The sequence below is a fragment of the Pan troglodytes genome, chromosome 2 (assembly GCF_028858775.2).
Source record: "Pan troglodytes isolate AG18354 chromosome 2, NHGRI_mPanTro3-v2.0_pri, whole genome shotgun sequence".
In the NCBI taxonomy this organism is placed as follows: Eukaryota; Metazoa; Chordata; class Mammalia; order Primates; family Hominidae; genus Pan; species Pan troglodytes.
The window spans coordinates 101,198,315-101,219,307 of NC_086015.1; the positions used below are offsets into that span (position 1 = coordinate 101,198,315).

The following is a 20,993-nucleotide window of genomic DNA, read 5'->3' on the forward strand; positions in this document are numbered from 1 at the left end:
CAACTAATAAACAAACTGGGAATGTAGTTAGTGAACAAGACAACATGTCTCTCTTCTCATGCGGCTTTTCTTTTATTTTTATTTTTTTATTTTTATTTTATTTTTATTTTTTTAAGTTTCTGAGTCTTTTTTTATAATCTTTTTTTAAATTATTATTATACTTTAAGTTTTACGGTACATGTGCACCTTGTGCAGGTTAGTTACATATGTATACATGTGCCATGCTGGTGCACTGCACCCACTAACTCGTCATCTAGAATTAGGTATATCTCCCAATGCTGTCCCTCCACCCTCCCCCCACCCCACGACAGTCCCCAGAGTGTGATATTCCCCTTCCTGTGTCCATGTGATCTCATTGTTCAGTTCCCACCTATGAGTGAGAATATGCAGTGTTTGGTTTTTTGTTCTTGCGATAGTTTACTGAGAATGATGATTTCCAATTTCATCCATGTCCCTATAAAGGACATGAACTCACCATTTTTTATGGCTGCATAGTATTCCATGGTGTATATCTGCCACATTTTCTTAATCCAGTCTATCATTGTTGGACATTTGGGTTGGTTCCAAGTCTTTGCTATTGTGAATAATGCCGCAATAAACATATGTGTGCATGTGTCTTTATAGCAGCATGATTTATAGTCCTTTGGGTATATACCCAGTAATGGGATGGCTGGGTCAAATGGTATTTCCAGTTCTAGATCCCTGAGGAATCGCCACACTGACTTCCACAATGGTTGAACTAGTTTACAGTCCCACCAACAGTGTAAAAGTGTTCCTATTTCTCCATATCCTCTCCATCACCTGTTGTTTCCTGACTTTTCAATGATTGCCATTCTAACTGGTGTGAGATGGTATCTCATTGTGGTTTTGATTTGCATTTCTCTGAGGGCCAGTGATGATGAGCATTTTTTCATGTGTGTTTTGGCTGCATAAATGTCTTCTTTTGAGAAGTGTCTGTTCATGTCCTTTGCCCACTTTTTGATGGGGTTGTTTGTTTTTTTCTTGTAAATTTGTTTGAGTTCATTGTAGATTCTGGATATTAGCCCTTTGTCAGATGAGTAGGTTGCGAAAATTTTCTCCCATTTTGTAAGTTGCCTGTTCACTCTGATGGTAGTTTCTTTTGCTGTGCAGAAGCTCTTTAGTTTAATTAGATCCCATTTGTCAGTTTTGGCTTTTGTTGCCATTGCTTTTGGTGTTTTAGACATGAAGTCCTTGCCCATGCCTATGTCCTGAACGGTAATGCCTAGGTTTTCTTCTAGGGTTTTTATGGTTTTAGGTCTAACGTTTAAGTCTTTAATCCATCTTGAATTGATTTTTGTATAAGGTATAAGGAAGGGATCCAGTTTCAGCTTTCCACATATGGCTAGCCAGTTTTCCCAGCACCATTTATTAAATAGGGAATCTTTTCCCCATTGCTTGTTTTTCTCAGGTTTGTCAAAGATCAGATAGTTGTAGATATACGGCGTTATTTCTGAGGGCTCTGTTCTGTTCCATTGATCTGTATCTCTGTTTTGGTACCAGTACCATGCTGTTTTGGTTACTGTAGCCTTGTAGTATCGTTTGAAGTCACGTAGTGTGATGTCTCCAGCTTTGTTCTTTTGGCTTAGGATTGACTTGGCAATGCGGGCTCTTTTTTGGTTCCATATGAACTTTAAAGTAGTTTTTTCCAATTCTGTGAAGAAAGGTGTTGGTAGCTTGATGGGGATGGCATTGAATCTGTAAATTACCTTGGGCAGTATGGCCATGTTCACGATATTGATTCTTCCTACCCATGAGCATGGAATGTTCTTCCATTTGTTTGTATCCTCTTTTATTTCCTTGAGCAGTGGTTTGTAGTTCTCCTTGAAGAGGTCCTTCACATCCCTTGTAAGTTGGATTCCTAGGTATTTTATTCTCTTTGAAGCAATTGTGAATGGGAGTTCACTCATGATTTGGCTCTCTGTTTGTCTGCTGTTGGTGTATAAGAATGCTTGTGATTTTTGTACATTGATTTTGTATCCTGAGACTTTGCTGAAGTTGCTTATCAGCTTAAGGAGATTTTGGGCTGAGACAATGGGGTTTTCTAGATATACAATCATGTCGTCTACAAACAGGGACAATTTGACTTCCTGTTTTCCTAACTGAATACGCTTTATTTCCTTCTCCTGCCTAATTGCCCTGGCCAGAACTTCCAACACTATGTTGAATAGGAGTGGTGAGAGAGGGCATCCCTGTCTTGTGCCAGTTTTCAAAGGGAATGCTTCCAGTTTTTGCCCATTCAGTATGATATTGGCTGTGGGTTTGTCATAGATAGCTCTTATTATTTTGAAATACGTCCCATCAATACCTAATTTATTGAGAGTTTTTAGCATGAAGGTTGTTGAATTTTGTCAAAGGCTTTTTCTGCATCTATTGAGATAATCATGTGGTTTTTGTCTTTGGCTCTGTTTATATGCTGGATTACATTTATTGATTTGTATATATTGAACCAGCCTTGCATCTCAGGGATGAAGCCCACTTGATCATGGTGGATAATCTTTTTGATGTGCTGCTGGATTTGGTTTGCCAGTATTTTATTGAGGATTTTTGCATCAATGTTCATCAAGGATATTGGTCTAAAATTCTCTTTTTTTATTGTGTCTCTGCCTGGCTTTGGTATCAGAATGATGCTGCCTTCATAAAATGAGTTAGGGAGGATTCCCTCTTTTTCTATTGATTGGAATAGTTTCAAAAGGATTGGTACCAGTTCCTCCTTGTACCTCTGGTAGAATTCGGCTGTGAATCCATCTGGTCCTGGACTCTTTTTGGTTGGTAAGCTATTGATTATTGCCACAATTTCAGATCCTGTTATTGGTCTATTCAGAGATTCAACGTCTTCCTGGTTTAGTCTTGGGAGAGTGTATGTGTCAAGGAATTTATCCATTTCTTCTAGATTTTCTAGTTTATTTGCGTAGAGGTGTTTGTAGTATTCTCTGATGGTAGTTTGTATTTCTGTGGGATCGGTGGTGATATCCCCTTTATCATTTTTTATGGTGTCTATTTGATTCTTCTCTCTTTTTTTCTTTATTAGTCCTGCTAGCGGTCTATCAATTTTGTTGATCCTTTCAAAAAACCAGCTCCTGGACTCATTAATTTTTTGAAGGGTGTTTTGTGTCTCTATTTCCTTCAGTTCTGCTGTGATTTTAGTTATTTCTTGCCTTCTGCTAGCTTTTGAATGTGTTTGCTCTTGCTTTTCTAGTTCTTTTAATTGTGATGTTAGGGTGTGAATTTTGGATCTTTCCTGCTTTCTCTTGTGGGCATTTAGTGCTATAAATTTCCCTCTACACACTGCTTTGAATGCATCCCAGAGATTCTGGTATGTTGTGTCTTTGTTCCCGTTGGTTTCAAAGAACATCTTTATTTCTGCCTTCATTTTGTTATGTACCCAGTAGTCATTCAGGAGCAGGTTGTTCAGTTTCCATGTAGTTGAGCGGTTTTGAGTGAGATTCTTAATCCTGAGGTCTAGTTAGATTGCACTGTGGTCTGAGAGATAGTTTGTTATAATTTCTGTTCTTTTACATTTGCTGAGGAGAGCTTTACTTCCAAGTATGTGGTCAATTTTGGAATAGGTGTGTTGTGGTGCTGAAAAAAATGTATATTCTGTTGATTTGGGGTGGAGAGTTCTGTAGATGTCTATTAGGTCCGCTTGGTGCAGAGCTGAGTTCAATTCCTGGGTATCCTTGTTGACTTTCAGTCTCGTTGATCTGTCTAATGTTGACAGTGGGGTGTTAAAGTCTCCCATTATTAATATGTAGGAGTCTAAGTCTCTTTGTAGGTCACTCAGGACTTGCTTTATGAATCTGGGTGCTCCTGTATTGGGTGCATATATATTTAGGACAGTTAGCTCTTCTTGTTGAATTGATCCCCTTACCATTATATAATGGCCTTCTTTGTCTTTTTTGATCTTTGTTGGTTTAAAGTCTGTTTTATCAGAGACTAGGATTGCAACCCCTGCCTTTTTTTGTTTTCCATTTGCTTGGTAGATCTTCCTCCATCCTTTTATTTTGAGCCTATGTGTGTCTCTGCCCGTGAGATGGGTTTCCTGAATACAGCACACTGATGGGTCTTGACTCTATCCAATTTGCCAGTCTGTGTCTTTTAATTGGAGCATTTAGTCCATTTACATTTAAAGTTAATATTGTTATGTGTGAATTTGATCCTGTCATTGTGATGTTAGCTGGTTATTTTGCTCGTTAGTTGATGCAGTTTCTTCCTAGTCTTGATGGTCTTTACATTTTGGCATGATTTTGCAGCGGCTGGTACTGGTTGTTCCTTTCCATGTTTAGTGCTTCCTTCAGGAGCTCTTTTAGGGCAGGCCTGGTGGTGACAGAATCTCTCAGCATATGCTTGTCTGTAAAGTATTTTATTTCTCCTTCGCTTATGAAGCTTAGTTTGGCTGGATATGAAATTCTGTGTTGAAAATTCTTTTCTTTAAGAATGTTGAATATTGGCCCCCACTCCCCTCTGGCTTGTAGGGTTTCTGCCGAGAGATCCTCTGTTAGTCTGATGGGCTTCCCTTTGAGGGTAACCTGACCTTTCTCTCTGGCTGCCCTTAACATTTTTTCCTTCATTTCAACTTTGGTGAATCTGACAATTATGTGTCTTGGAGTTGCTCTTCTCAAGGAGTATCTTTGTGGCGTTCTCTGTATTTCCTGAATCTGAACGTTGGCCTGCCTTGCTAGATTGGGGAAGTTCTCCTGGATAATATCCTGCAGAGTGTTTTCCAACTTGGTTCCATTCTCCCCATCACTTTCAGGTACACCAATCAGACATAGATTTGGTCTTTTCACATGGTCCCATATTTCTTGGAGGATTTGCTCATTTCTTTTTATTCTTTTTTCTCTAAACTTCCCTTCTCGCTTCATTTCATTCATTTCATCTTCCATCGCTGATACCCTTTCTTCCAGTTGATTGCATTGGCTCCTGAGGCTTCTGCATTCTTCACGTAGTTCTTGAGCCTTGGTTTTCAGCCCCATCAGCTCCTTTAAGCACTTCTCTGTATTGGTTATTCTAGTTATACATTCTTCTAAATTTTTTTCAAAGTTTTCAACTTCTTTGCCTTCGGTTTGAATGTCCTCCCGTAGCTCAGAGTAATTTGATCATCTGAAGCCGCCTTCTCTCAGCTCATCAAAGTCATTCTCCATCCAGCTTTGTTCCATTGCTGGTGAGGAACTGCGTTCCTTTGGAGGAGGAGAGGCACTCTGCTTTTTAGAGTTTCCAGTTTTTCTGTTCTGTTTTGTCCCCATCTTTGTGGTTTTATCTACTTTTGGTCTTTGATGATGGTGATGTACAGATGGGTTTTTGGTGTGGTTGTCCTTTCTGTTTGTTAGTTTTCCTTCTAACAGACAGGACCCTCAGCTGCAGGTCTGTTGGAATACCCTGCAGTGTGAGGTGTCAGTGTGCCCCTGCTGGGGGGTGCCTCCCAGTTAGGCTGCTCGGGGGTCAGGGGTCAGGGACCCACTTGAGGAGGCAGTCTGCCCGTTCTCAGATCTCCAGCTGCGTGCTGGGAGAACCACTGCTCTCTTCAAAGCTGTCAGATAGGGACATTTAAGTCTGCAGAGGTTACTGCTGTCTTTTTGTTTGTCTGTGCCCTGCCCCCAGAGGTGGAGCCTACAGAGGCAGGCAGGCCTCCTTGAGCTGTGGTGGGCTCCACCCAGTTCGAGCTTCCTGGCTGCTTTGTTTACCTAAGCAAGCCTGGGCAATGGCGGGCGCCCCTCCCCCAGCCTCGCTGCCGCCTTGCAGTTTGATCTCAGACTGCTGTGCTAGCAATCAGCGAGACTCCGTGGGCATAGGACCCTCTGAGCCAGGTGTGGGATATAATCTCGTGGTGCACCGTTTTTTAAGCCCGCCGGAAAAGTGCAGTATTCGGGTGGGAGTGAACCGATTTTCCAGGTGCTGTCCATCACCCCTTTCTTTGACTCGGAAAGGGAACTCCCTGACCCCTTGCGCTTCCCAAGTGAGGCAATGCCTCGCCCTGCTTCGGCTGGCACACGGTGCACGCACCCATGACCTGGGCCCACTGTCTGGCACTCCCTAGTGAGATGAACCTGGTACCTCAGATGGAAATGCAGAAATCACCGTCTTCTGCGTCGCTCACGCTGGGAGCTGTAGACAGGAGCTGTTCCTATTCGGCCATTTTGGCTCCTCCCCATTCTTTTATTTTTTTAAAGATATTTCTATGCAGGAGAAATGTCTCTGCATTTTTTGGAGGTTAAAAGTGATTTGCTTTTTAGCCTCACATTTTATACATGTTTAAGTTAAAAAACCTAAGTATGTCTTGGTTTGGACTTCATTTCTTTGCTATCCTCTGTATCTGCTAGGACTACAGCAGAAACTTGCTGGATTACATCTCCTTAAGGCAAGAAGTCCCTTGATGTTTTAATCCTCCAAATACAGTGTGGTTTCACAGTAGGAAGTGGTGTTGTGCAAGCCACAGATGATACGGGGAAGTAGTTTTCTCACCTCCCTGATTTTCACTGATCTTTGATAACAGATCAAGTAAGGTCAGAGCAGAATGAGATAACCAAGAAACAATTCTTCTAAGTAGAGGCCTTTGGGAAGACGAGGGAGGTGAACACTAGCTGCTCAGAAAAGCCTTATCCTCGATGACAGCATGAGCAGATGGTTTGTTGTGATGTTCTGTGCCCTAGTGCAGGCCTGTCAGTGCAGGGTGGACCTGTGGGCCATGTTGTTCCAAGTCTCCAGTGTATTATGAAATTTTTATGGGCTCTTTAATTTTTTTCATTCCTATTGCAGATTCAAGGCTACTAGAGTTGCAGGTTATTATATATCTGGTCTAAAGGGAATTATAGTTGAGATTTCATGGATTTTTCTTGACAAAATGGACTAAAGTAGACATGTAGTTGTATATAACTGTAAGCTGCACATTTAAGGTATTCTTATCAGAAAACCGAAGCCTGTAAGCTGAAATACATAACACAGATATCTTTCTTTCTTCACCATAAATCTTCCACTAATCCCGTCATTATTATCTCCTCTGCCATCTGCTTCTGTGCCCTCCTGGGCACTCTTAGTGCTTGCTTAAGGGCATGCGCTCATGCTCTCCTCTTCTTATATTAACTGTGGATCAGGAAGAGCTAGGGAGAGAAGCAGCATACCATGTAGCCTCATACTAATCTAAGCCTCTTTCAGGTTTAGCACTAAATTGCTTCTTATTTTATACATCTAGTCTCAACATAGGGCATAATGATTTTTTGAGAGAATAAAGGACCACATGTTAGTGGAGGGAGGACTCTGATGTACTCTTTTAGGTAGAATTGTTTTCTAGGCCTCTCTTCCCACAATTTGGTGGAAGAGAGGCAAGAAAATGGTAAACAAACAGTGACATTCCATTCCTGAATACATGTAAGAAAGCAAGTTTAAGGAGCATATCATTATCCCTAACATGAATTCATTGATAATAGATAAAACATAAGTCTGATATTTTGCTGCATTTTATAAATTCATGAAATTAAAGGTTTTTATTTGCTCGTGATCATCTAAGACCATTTTTTTTCTATTTAACTGTTGTGTTGTTGTTCTTGTAGCTCAAAGCATTCAGCAAACCAGGGTTCCAAGGTGAATGTATAGATTTTACAGAAGAAACTTCTGATTTGACTTCACTCATGCCATGTTCTTTTAAAGTTCTTCGAGGTTGGTAAGTATGCTTACTTAGTGGTTTCTGCTGTTATTTAATAACTAATACTTTTAAATTTACAGAGATATATTTTTTGCATGCACAGTGAATCTTTAAAATTTATCTTCAACAGGCATTTTACCTGCTAACTGGTCTATATTAATTTTGCTTAATTTGTATTTTGAGCTATGATGGAATACAGAAAAACAGAATGCTGATTAACCAACTTAGGGAACATTTTGATTTTTGTCTCTCACTGTGATCTCAGATTATTTCCTAAATATTTTGAATGTTTATATTGTATATTTACCGTCTCACATAGTAGAATGCTATAAAAATACCTGGTGTTTTTATTCAAGATATATTAATCCTAATTTTTTTAACCTTTTAACAAAGTATTTATCATCCCCATTTCACAGATGCAGAAACCAGGTTCAGAGTTAAGGTTTTCCAAGATCACATACCAAATTTCAGACCCATGATTCCTTTGGTCTTTTTTTTTCTCATCTCTGAATCTGATATTCTTCCAATGGCAACAATATACTGTATATTTTTCACGTGTATATGAAACTACATGTGATTCCCATGGCTAAAATATATTCTACAATTTTTTTATTATGCTAAAATATATGTAACATAAAATTTACCATTTTAACTATCTTTAACTGTACAGTTCATTGGCATCTCTATGTATCAAACATCTACCTAATAACCTATCAAAGTCTCTCTTTTCTTTTAAAATATCTTAGGTTTGTCAGTTTTCCTCCTTTCTCCCTTGAATCATTAGAGACCTGGGCCTTCTATTTTTCACTTGAAAAACTTCAGTCTCTTAATTACCCCCTGCTTCAGTGTCATCTTATTTCTAGTGTTTACCCCAAACAAATCACAGTCCAATTATGTGTCCCAAAATCCAGTTTAATATTTTTACTAATGCTTTAATTCCCAGCCATTTTCTAGTACCAGTCCGATCAAGTTCAAGCTCTTTCTTTTCTTGACCTTACCATCAACTAGCCTCCTTTCGCTATCCATTTCCCATCCTATTCTCCTCTCTTCTAACATTTGCTTTCCTCCGTACCCTCTATACCGGGGGTCAGCAAACTTTAACTATAAAGAATCAGATAGTGTATATTTTTGACTTTGTGGGTTCCACAGGCTCTGTCCCAGCTACTGTCAACACTGCTATTAGACGTAGCACAAAAGCAGCCATACACAATACAGAAACCAATAGGCACAGCTGCGTTCCAATGAAACATTATTTATGGACATTGAAGTTTTAATTGTATGTAACATTTACATGTCATGAAATAGTCTTCTTTTAAATTTTTAAGCCCTCTGAAAATGTGAAAACCAGTCTTAGCTTATAGGCTGTTTGAAAACAAGCAGTGGGGCAGATTTGGCCCACATGCTGTAGTTTGCTGACGCTTGTTTCATACCAAAGGTTGGAGGTCTCTGGTAAATCTAGCCAGCAGGTGTCATTTGTTTGGGCTATACACTAAGTTAAAAAAATTGTATTAATACTTACGTTTAGGATATTTTTCAGAAGAAGCTGTTTTCCACCTTCTCTTTAAAAATCAGAAGATTTTACGACTTGGAGAAAGCTTTTGTCTTTGTCAGTAATTAGCTGGTAGTGAGTAGATTGCATATGTGCTTTCCAGCATACCATAATCACCACCATTCCCAATTTTTTTCCACCTGGTATACTACTCATCTGCATTACCTGTGTGGTCTCCTGCAGGTATATAAGTTTGTGACCCCTGCTTAATAATAATTCAGATATATTCTTTAAGGTTCAGTCCACTCTATTATTTCTGTTCACCTTCTTGATTAACCCTAAATCAAGCAGTACTTTCCTTCTCCTATTTCCTATAGCTGTTCTGCCTTGAGCCTCCTTGTATTTGTTTTTGTGTATATACTTACCTCTGAAAAGGAAATGAGAGTTTTACATTAAAACACATAAAATAGGGCAGTATAAGTTAAATAGAGATCTGCAACTCTAATAAGAAATACACACACACACAGCAAGGACCTGAAATAATTTTGTTACTATTATTTGGCTCTAAGTTCCTTCTCCAATAAGATAAAAGAAAATATTTTACAAGATTTGGGATCATTGTTAATGAGAAGCATTGAAGTTTTTCTGGAGGAAAATGTATTTTTCTTGACACTGAATTCTAGGACAAACTAGTCACACATGTCTCTTCATGTAGGAAACATACAACAGCAGGATAAAAGAATACAAGAACTATGGCCATTGTGTAAACACCTGGAATGTGTGAGAGACCTGGATTTGAGCCCAGTTCCACCATTTTCTAGCTATATAACTTTAGGCAAAATGAGTCATCGCTCTGAACCTCAGCTTCCTCATCTGTAAAGGAGGGGTAATAACGGTACCTACCTCAAAGGTTTCTTACAAGGGCTAAATAAAATAATGCACTAGCTTTATGCCTGGCACACTAGAAACCTTTGATAAGTGTTGATTATGAAATGCTTATTACATTAGAAGACATGACAGTAAATTATAATGTCACACAGCATTTCTACGGTTATCCAAAGTTAAACTGGTCTAGCAAGAGTGCAGTTCTGGTGATCTTAAAATACAGGGCTAGAACTTAACCACACCAAAACTAAATTAGTAACAGCCATTTAATTTTTCCCTTGGGCTCCTTCTTTTCAAAAGGCTGTGTTTAGCAATCTTTTGATGAATGCTGTATTGAAGATAACTCACTATTGAAGATTCTAAGGGGTTTATTTCTTTTTAAAATTTTCCATTAGTTGTCAGATTTCTAGGTGACAGGTTTTATATACTCTTGTGTGATTTTTAAAACAATCTGTCTTCTATACTCATCTAAACTGAATACAAACATTTTTAATTTTTCCCAAAAAGAATTTATAATCTGTTCAGGTACTTAATAATCACCCTAATCTAATCCCAGAGTGCTATACTTGAAGGCACTAAATAAAAAGAATGTCTTTAGCTTAAAGCACACATTGTCTTATTTCAAATTTCATCTCTATCATTGAGTAGTTTGAGGAACCATGGGAAAATCACCTTACCTTTCTAATCCTTACTTTTGCTGCCTATAAAAATGAGGATGTTCCTAACTCATAGAATTATTAAGGACACCATGAAATAGTATATGTAAAGTGCCTAGCCTAATGCCTGGCGCATCATAAGCAGTTGAGGAATGATAGTGGTAGCTGTTGTGTTTTTTGTTTTTTTAAAGCTGGTGTGGTGGTGCTCTGCACCACTTTCTATGCCCTACCCCTACCCCAGTTCCCACAGCATGATAATGAGCCTATACTGCCAAGTGAATGCAATTTGATTGAATGTCTTACTGCTTGTCTTTTAGCTGGCTCCTCTATTACCAAGAAGACGTGTTTGTTAATCACTGTGTGTTAGAAGAAGGCCTCTATGCTGACCTTACTTCCTGCGGTTGCCCAGCATCTAAAGTCAAATCTCTCAAGCCCATTGACTATGTAAGTACTTTGCAAAATGCATAGTTATAAGACTCTTTTTCTTGTCCAGTTTAATTACCACCAATGATAATGTGAAGTTGGAAGAAATGATACAAGGAGAAATATAAAAATCTGAAAAATATGAATAATTCATTTGTCAATTGTAAAACTGAGGTTCATTCATGAAATCCAACAAAAATGTAATATTCTCCTTTTTTAAAAAAAGCAGAGGTGTAAAACTCAAGAACTAGAATAATGTAGGCCTCAACTCCCAGTTTGATACTTTAATCAATTTGAGTGACATTGGCAAAGTTACTTGTTTACCCATCTGTAAAAATAAAAATAAAATAATAACAATAGCACTTACAAGGCCATTGGGATATTAAATGAGATGATGCTTATAAAGTGCACAGCATATGGTGAGTTCTCATTTAAATGTTAGCTATTAGTGCCATGGTTGTTATTCTTATAGCTGCTTAAGTATAAAAATAACCTGACCACTTTATTATTCTACTAGGTAAGTCACATGACAGTTTGTCTGCTACTAAGGTTAACTATGTTACTTTAAGGCATGGGCCACCACAGATACTAAATTCAAACCTGTTTTTGGGAACCAGGGCCTTTCTGTCTGGTGTGTGCAGAATGATCTGGGTCACCTCTGAGGCCCATATTTATAGAGTAAGTAGGTTTTCCTTTTTACCACATTTATTTAGAATTTCAAATGTGAGATAAATGGGATCACAACTCCAGGACATCAATTCTGGGCCCCTAGTCAATAGGATCTGTGCAGAGGAGGTAGTGAGGATCTGGGATACTTTCAAGATATCTAGTTATGACAATTCCTTGGGGATATGTTTGGTCAAAGCTTCAGTTTTACACAGAGCTGATTAGAAACTCTACATAATAGTTGCAGTAACTCAAACCTTTCTGTCAGAGCTGACTCCAAGGATAATAGCCATACTCAGGATCTTTGATCTCAACCTAAGCAATGTAGTCCTATTTCACAAGGCATTCCTGGATAGAGTATTCTTGGTATCAGACTAATTATAGAGTCTTGGCTGAGAACAAGAATATAAATAGTGTTCTTGGTCTCTCTCAGTGGCTCTGTAGACACCAACATGGAAAGAATAAGTGGCTACTAATACTTCTTGTCTGTTGGAGGAAAACTGGTTTAAAAAAAAGAATGTGATCTGGCAAGTCTCTGCAGTCTTTGATAATGCTGGAAAAGACATTGGAAGGTAGTCCATGTTTACTGGAAAGCAATTTTTTAAACAATTTTTAGTGGCCAAATCAGCAGAAAGATACTTACTTGGTGTTAACTCTAAAAGCAAAAGATAGAGGTCTAAATTTGAAAGTACTATCCTGAAAGGGTTTTGTACAACTCTTAATTCAGTGAACTAAACCAACAAAATTTCTAGGGAGGGCATTTTAGAAGCAGGGTCAAAATTAGTGTTACTATTTTTCTTTGAAGGGTTATAATTCCTTTAGATTCATGAAGTGTAAAATGAAAATTTTGGGATGAAAATAAACAGAGATGTTTTCATGTAAGTTGTCATGTGGAGTTGCATGTCCCTAGTTTTGGTCCTGTTTTTGGTCCTAGTTTTTATCCGGGCAGCATAAGTGAAGGTGCCTATTGGGAAGCACTTGAAATCTATAGACTTTTCACTTCAAGAATTGGTTAAAGAATATATTCAGTTTATGTAAGGGTAGCATGTTAGTTATCTTAATGCCATTCATAATATACTGAAAATATTTAAAACATCTTTTGCGAAGATGTGTTATAGCAGCAGGTTTGTGGGAGGAACATGAGGGAGTTTGGATATCCTACAAAGATCTGCAAATTGACCATGAAGACACCTCAACAGGGGTCCCAAAGCCTTAAGTTGATCAGACCTAGGGAGATTGATATGTAAACCAGAAGGTCAATTTAGTATTTTGTAATAAGTGGATTCTAGTGACTGGAATGCTCGAAAATTCTGTCCTGGGCACTTTTTCCCCCTCTCTGGAAGAACAAGGGAAACTGAATTAGTCATCAGGACGTTATTTGTTGAGCATAAGATTTGGGTAAAATAAGGTAGATACCTTGAGATTAGCCTGTAGGCTAATGTTCCTCCTAAAAGAGAGTCCTTTTACTCTCTAGGTCCCAGTTGCTCACACCCTCCAGATTCTGTCTCATTTCCCTGGACAGTGCTAGATACACTACCTATTCTGCTTCTCTGATTCATTCTGATTCTTTCTGTGATTCTCTCCACTATCTTCGTAGTTAGGAATTGATATGCCTTTTTTCATAGATTTCCTAATACTGCTGCCTATGCCACAATCCAGTGTAATTCTGGATTCATTCCAAGAAATGTTTCTGTGTAATTAAGTTGACATTATGTAAGTATGAGGTAATCCTTTGCTTTTGCTTTTGTTAGTTAAAACTGCAGAATTCTAGGGATGTTGCCTGCAGTTGGTATTCCCAGACATGCTATGGCTTGGTGCTTAAGTGTCACAATGGTATAATATTGAGAAGTCTTAAGATTTCATCTTCATAGAAGATAAGTATATTTTGAAAATGACTGTGTGCTCCAGGCTAACTTCTGTTGGTACAGGTGAAGGTTACATTCTAGAGGGGCATTGACACATAGTTTGCAGTGTTGCAGTCATTTTATAGTGAATGGAGCTAGGAGTGTAGTTCATAGTTCTGCTTCTAACAAATATGACCTTAAGCAAATCTCTTAATTTATCTGTATCTCAGTTAATTCTTCTGTAAAGAAACTGTTAGAACAGTTATTTTCAAATCATGGACAGCCTCCAGTTCTGTTGCAAATAAGTATCCTGGTCATATTTCTAATTGGATATGAAAAAGAATTTATCTGGCTTTAGGATTCACAAGGTCAGAAGGAATAATATCATGTATTAGCTTTCACAACAGTCTCCAGAATCATAGTGGTTTAAAACAAATGTTCGTTTCATTTTCATATTTTATCTCAAAATGGCAAGACAGTTGCATGGCCTCCACTTTAGGCTTGTTAGTTGGCTTTAGATACACTTTTGATATATGCTTTGCATTGGGACCAGGCTAATGGGAGCACCTCCAATTGGGGACATGACTATTTTCATGACAGGGGAAAGAGGGAGCAAGGTCACAATCACAGAGTCACATTTGAAGCTTCTGCTCAGATTCATTTTGCCTATGCACACATCATTGTGTCCACTCACATTCTGTTTCCAAAAGCAAGTCATAATACCAAGCCTGACATAAATGAGGCAGGGGAATAGACTCTCACTTGGGCAGGGATGAAGTTGACAAAGTATATTCAAACAATAATACAATCTATCAGAGATGTATAAACTCATAGAGGTGTTCTCTGTTACTAGATTTTGGAGAAAATGAAAGGAGGTGAAATTTTAATAATTTATCTCTGCCACTGTAGCAGAGCTAACTTCCTTTTAAAAACTTGAGATTAATTTTTAGTGACAGTCTGGAGGTGGTTTGGTGGCTCTCAAATGAAGTATATGGTAGACAAGTAGAAAAGTCTGCCTCAGAATATGGTCCCTAGTTCTCTTTCAAAATTCATTTAGAATTCTAAAATCATCAGGTAATTTAATATAGGGAAATTTAATTTAATCATACTAAGACAGCTCTATGTAAGCATCTGGGAAAAATAATAACAAATTAGGTGGCGGCCTAGAATTAGGAAAGTGAACTAAAACCCAGGGTTTTCATCAGGCTCTTCTCAGAGATATATATCTGGAAAAATTACATGACTAATAATAGGCCTAAATATCTATCTCAAAACATGGTGAATGGGTTTCTATTGTCTTCTCTTTAAGTTTTTCAGTAGCCTTGGTTTGGTAATGGCTTGATTGCTTAACAGTGATTACAAGAAGACCTTTTAAGATGAAAAAGATTGAATATCATGCCTAAGGAAGTTTAAGTGTTTTGTGGGGGCTGAAACCAAAGCCTTCTATATTTAGGAGTAATCATACTGGGTGGAAAAGGGCAATAAAATGATAAAAAAAAAAAGGCTTAGGATGATGCTTGGGGCGTTGGTGTAGAGTTCCATGAATGAAAAACACATCTGATTAGTAATTTTGTAGAAGAAAGTTTAAAGGTATTCCATTTTGCTTTGATCAAAGAAAAATATTTAAGGTGGCTGAATTCTTTCTCCCATCTCAGCCTCCGAAGTAGCTGGGACTACAGGTGTGCACCACCATGTCTGGCTAGTTTTTGTGTGTTTTTTTGGTTGAGATGGGGTTTCACCGTGTTGCCCAGGCTGGTCTCAAACTCCTGGGCTCAAGGGATCCACCTGCCTCAGCCTCCCAAAGTGCTGGGATTACAGGTACAAACCACTGTACCGTCCAGCTGAATTCTTTATATAAATATCACAAATGCTGCACAATAACACCATTGCTGAAGATGCATTTTATATTTATTCAATCTAAAGTATTGAACACCTGCTCTTTACTAAATACTGTGCTAAGTACTGAATATGAATTAAAAAAGAATTAGATGGCATAACAAACTCATCAAATCTAAGTGTTATCTTACTCTTGGCCTCTCAATTGTAGATGTTTCTCAGATACCTATTCTTGGCCTTTCCTCTCCTGTACTTAGAAATTTTCATTATCATAACATCAGCTCTTACCTCCATCAGTGTAGATGATTTGCAGATATCTAGAGTAAGCAGTACTCAGTTATTCCCTGAGCTTCATTCCCAGATTCCACATGGGTCTTCAGCATGTTTTGCCAGCATCCCATTTTCCTTCATAGACTTGTTCTTCTTTTCTGCTCTGTTTCTGTTGAAAGCAATCATCATTACCCCCCTCTCCCCCCTTTTTTTAGATAGAGTCTGGCTCTGTCACCTAGGCTGGAGTGCAGTGGCACCATCTTGGCTCACTGCAACCTCCGCCTCCCAAGTTCAAGGAATTCTCATGCCTCAGCCTCCCAAGTAGCTGGGATTACAGGCACGTGCCATCACTCCCAGCTAATTTTTATATTTTTAGTAGAGACGGGGTTTCACCATGTTGGCTAGGCTGTTCTCAAACTCCCGACCTCAAGGGATCTGCCTGCCTCATCCTCCCAAAGTGCTGGGATTACAGGTGTGAGCCATCGCACCCAGCCCCATGATATGTCTTAAGCTTTTCCTCTTATCTCCTTTCCATTGTCATGACTAAGTTTAGAGCCTCATTCTGTCTTTTTAAAACTGTTGTGATGGGTACATAACTAATTTTCTTCCTTTGGCCTCTCTCTTTTTCAGTTCTTTTTATTTGCAGCATTGAGCATGTAGCCTTCCCATAAAGCCTAGACCATGACATTAGGTCCTACTTTTCCAATATTATTGCTCAATCATTTTCATGTATCCTGTTTACAAGCTTTCCCTCCCCCCTCCCAATACCTTCCTTAAACTTTCTCTATTTTGTGTTTTTATGTGGAAACATAGAATGAAGTTTTTCTTTCCCCTCTCTAAATTCTTTGAGATCTAATTTAAAGGACCTCAATTCTAGGAAGCCTTCAGTGATCCTCATTTCTTAAAGTGACTTTTGTCTGCCTTAATATTCTTTCTCTGCATCTTAAGATGCTTTTCACTTTCTCCTTTTCATCACAGTTACTGAAACTGCAAAGCCATTGAGGGGATGATTTATATTTATTGTAGCTTTGAATTCTGTCACTCTTGTGTCCCCTCTACTTAGCACAATGCTATAAAAATATCAAGAGTCCATTACGTAATAAGCCGACTAAATAAACTCATTCATTCATGCCTAAAAATATATAGGCAGTAGTTGTATAAAGTTCATTCTTCTACTTCAGAGCTCATTCAATAAGAGGGGTTGTACTTTGGACTTACTATAGGTTTGTGTCTTATCCATTTACAATATTATAATAATAGCTTTAGAAGTTGGGGGATGGTGGGGAACCTAAGTTGAAAAAATAGTAATTTCCAGCTGCTAGCTATTGATGAAATGATTTAAAGTCAGCTGGGTATTAAAAGAATAATAGCATATATAGACAGGAGCAAGATACATGAGAACCTGTTGATTGATCTAAGATGGAGTTAACTGCGACTTTTCAGACTATTGCATAAAACATTTAAGCGCTGGACCAGGAGTGTGTGGGGTAACCTATTTTATTGCATTTCCATGGGAGCAGTAGTTAGCTGGTTGCTTCTCTAATTTCCCCACTGGGGCCTTGGAATGGAAGTTTGGCTGCCTTTGAAGTAATAATCCAGCCCTGGCAGCTCCAAGGAGGCAAAACCAAAGAAACATTATAACAAGAGGCTGTAGAAAAACTTCAGATGAAATTAAGACTGTGATAACATAAATGATCTTAAGAAGTAGAATAAGAATTGGCAAGACAATGATTCATTCTGTAGAAGGATACTGAATAAGAGGCACAGCTACAAATAGAGGGAGACTATAAATCCAGCCTCAGAATGAAAGGAAGGAATGAGTTTATAAAGTATAGAAGACAAAAATTAATTCAAGATGGATTAAAGACTTAAATGTTAGACCTAAAACCATAAAAACCCTAGAAGAAAACCTAAGCAATACCATTCAGGACATAGGCATGGGCAAGGACTTCATGACTAAAACACCAAAAGCAATGGCAACAAAAGACAAAATTGACAAATGGGATCTAATTAAACTAAAGAGCTTCTGCACAGCAAAAGAAACTACCATCAGAGTGAACAGGCAACCTACAGAATGGGAGAAAATTTTTGCAATCTACCTATCTGACAAAGGGCTAATATCCAGAATCTACAAAGAACTCAAACAAATTACAGGAAAAAAATCAAGCAACCCCATCAAAAAGTGGGCAAAGGATATGAACAGACACTTCTCAAAAGAAGACATTTATGCAGCCAATAGACAAATGAAAAAATGCTCATCATCACTGGCCATCAGAGAAATGCAAATCAAAACCACAATGAGATACCATCTCACACCAGTTAGAATGGCAATCATTAAAAAGTCAGGAAACAACAGGTGCTGGAGAGGATATGGAGAAATAGGAACACTTTTACACTGTTGGTGGGACTGTAAACTAGTTCAGCCATTGTGGAAGACAGTGTGGCGATTCCTCAAGGATCTAGAACTAGAAATACCATTTGACCCAGCCATCCCATTACTGGGTATATACCCAAAGGATTATAAATCATGCTACTATAAAGACACATGCACACATATGTTTATTGTGGCACTATTCACAATAGCAAAGACTTGGAACCAACCCAAATGTCCATCAATGATAGACGAGATTAAGAAAATGTGGCACATATATACCATGGAATACTATGCAGCCATAAAAAAGGATGAGTTCATGTCCTTTGTAGGGACATGGATGAAGCTGGAAACCATCATTCTAAGCTAACTGTCGCAAGGACAGAAAACCAAACACCACATGTTCTCACTCATAGGTGGGAATTGAACAATGAGAACACTTGGACACAGGGCAGGGAACATCACACACCAGGGCCTGTCATGGGGTTGGGGGAGTCAGGAGGGATAGCATTAGGAGGAATACCTAATGTAAATGACAAGTTAATGGGTGCAGCACACCACCATGACACATGTATACATATGTAACAAACCTGCATGTTGTGCAAAATGTACCCTAGAACTTAAAGTGTAATAATAATAAAAAAAAGTGTAGAAGAATTTGGTTACTATTAAACTTTTTAGCTGAACCTATATATATAGTTAATGGCATTAACTATTATGCACATTTTGAAAATGCAGGCCAACAAAAACTTACAGTAAACATCACACTTCCCAGTGAGATATCTGAAACAGCGCTCTTTAAATTCAGACAGCAGGCAAAGGTCTCCCTATTACCACTACTATTCGGCATTCTGAAGTTCTATCTAATAAAAAAAAATCTAAAAAATAAAATAAGATTAAAACAAAAAAGGAGAAAACAAAACTGGCAAGAGCATCCGTGGTGTAAATGATAAATTATTAGGGCTAAAGCACATTTTTAAAAGTTGCAGAGTATGAGATAAATAGCAATTAAACCATAGAAATTAAGGGTACTTATAAATAAATCTAACACAAGGGAATAAGTTTTTTTCCTAGGAATTTTATAAAAACTCTTGAAGGAAGTAAACATCGAGAGATACAATCTTTTATAGGTAAAAGGACTCAATATTGTAAAGATATGGTCTTCCCCAAATTAATATTGTTTCAGGCAAAACACAGTGTTCTCTCCTTTTGGGGGTAGAGGTGGGGAGTAAAACATGGCAAGCTTATCCTATGATTAATTTGGAAAAGCTATTGGGTCAAAAATCGCCAAGATAATTTTTAAGAACAACATGTAGGGTCACTTATCCTACCAAGTATATATTGCTTTATACAGCAGTAATAATTAGTGGGAATCAGTACAAGGAGAGACAAATGGGACACAGGAATAGGGTAGCATGGAAACTGACCTATATAGTAATGGAATTTGGAAGATAACAGCATTCCAATGGAGCTATGATGAATTGTTAAATAAATGGTGTTGAGACAATTGACCCATTCCATGGAAAAAGATAGTTAGAATCCTACTTTACTCCAAACACAAAAATAAGTTCCAGATGGATTAATAACAACCTAAATGTGAAAAGCAAATTTTACAACTTAGAAGAAAATATAGGAATCTACCCTGATGATACTGCAGTAGGATGGATTTCTTCGAACAGAAAAAGCACAAATGAATAAGAAAAAGGTGAAAGGCAAATGTATTAGTGTCCTATTGCTGATGTAACAAATTACTGTAAACTTAGTAGCTTAAGATGACAGATATTTACAGTCTTGCAGTTCCACAAGTCAGAAGTCTGAAATTGGTCTTACTGTGGTAAAATTAAGGTGTTGGCAGTCATTTCATCTGGGAAGCTCTAGGGGAGAACCCATTTCCTTACCTTTTCTAGCTTCTAGAGGCCACCAGCATTCCTTAACTTTCATCTTCAAAGTGCATCACTCTAGTCTCTGCTCTTTATCTGCTGTCTCTTAACCCTCCTACCTTCCTCTTACAGGGACCCTGGTGGCCACTTTGGGCTTACCTGAGTAATCCAGATGATTGTGCCCATCTCAAGGTCCTTAATTACTAATATCTGTAAAGTACCTCTTGACCATGTTAGGTAACATATTCAACATATTCACCATATTCACAGGTTCTAAGAATTAGGATGTGAACATTTGTGGGGTAGGGAGAGGAGGCAGGCATTAATTATTCAGACTGCCACAGCAAGCCACAGAATCTATTTGCAGTCCATATAACCTACAAAGGTTTAGTGTACCGAATATAAGAAGAGCTCTTAGCTGGGTGTGGTGGCTCACATCTGTAATTCCAGTGCTTTGGGAGGCTGACCTGGGAGGACTGCTTGAGTTCAGAAGAACCTGGACATGGCTGGTCCCTGTCTCTACAAATAAATAAATAAATAAAATAATTAGAAGAGCTCTTTCAAACCAATTCAGAAAAATCCACTTCAAAAACCAACAGAGGATATAAATAGGCAGTTTATAGAAGAGGGAAAAATGGCTTAGGACATCCAAAGGATGTTAACCCTCACTACTGATCAAGGAAATACAAATTAAAACAATTATGAATAACATTAGCTTACTCTAGCTACAGGCATTTTAAAATCTGAAAATACTAAGGTTTGGCTTAGTTGCAGGGAAGTAAGATTATTCATATATAGCTAGTGGAAGAAGTGTTAATTACAATGGTGGGGGGAATAAGAATGTCTGTTGCAGCTATGATGGATGAAACAAATAACCACACATTCCTATAAGGGAATGAAATATAGTAGTTACAATGAATTGGAGAGCTACATGTATGAAGAGTCAAATTTCAAACACAGTAGGCAAGGAAAGCAGGCTACTAAAGATGTTACAATAGAATACATTTTCTGTAAAT

The 20,993-nt window shown here is 38.1% G+C and overlaps 1 protein-coding gene across 4 annotated transcripts in view; it reads left to right on the top strand.

The window, feature by feature from the left end:
- CRYBG3 (crystallin beta-gamma domain containing 3) overlaps positions 1–20,993 on the top strand; it is a 126,481-nt gene that overhangs the window by 86,095 nt on the left and 19,393 nt on the right. For all 4 annotated transcript variants that reach the window (XR_010155658.1, XM_526496.8, XM_009445940.5 and 1 more), the window contains 2 exons: positions 7,566–7,675; positions 11,005–11,131. Coding sequence is in view for 3 of the 4 variants with exons in the window: in XM_526496.8 (XP_526496.4) it covers positions 7,566–7,675; positions 11,005–11,131 (237 nt within the window). In the remaining variant the exon portion in view is untranslated. The remainder of the gene's footprint in view (positions 1–7,565; positions 7,676–11,004; positions 11,132–20,993) is intronic.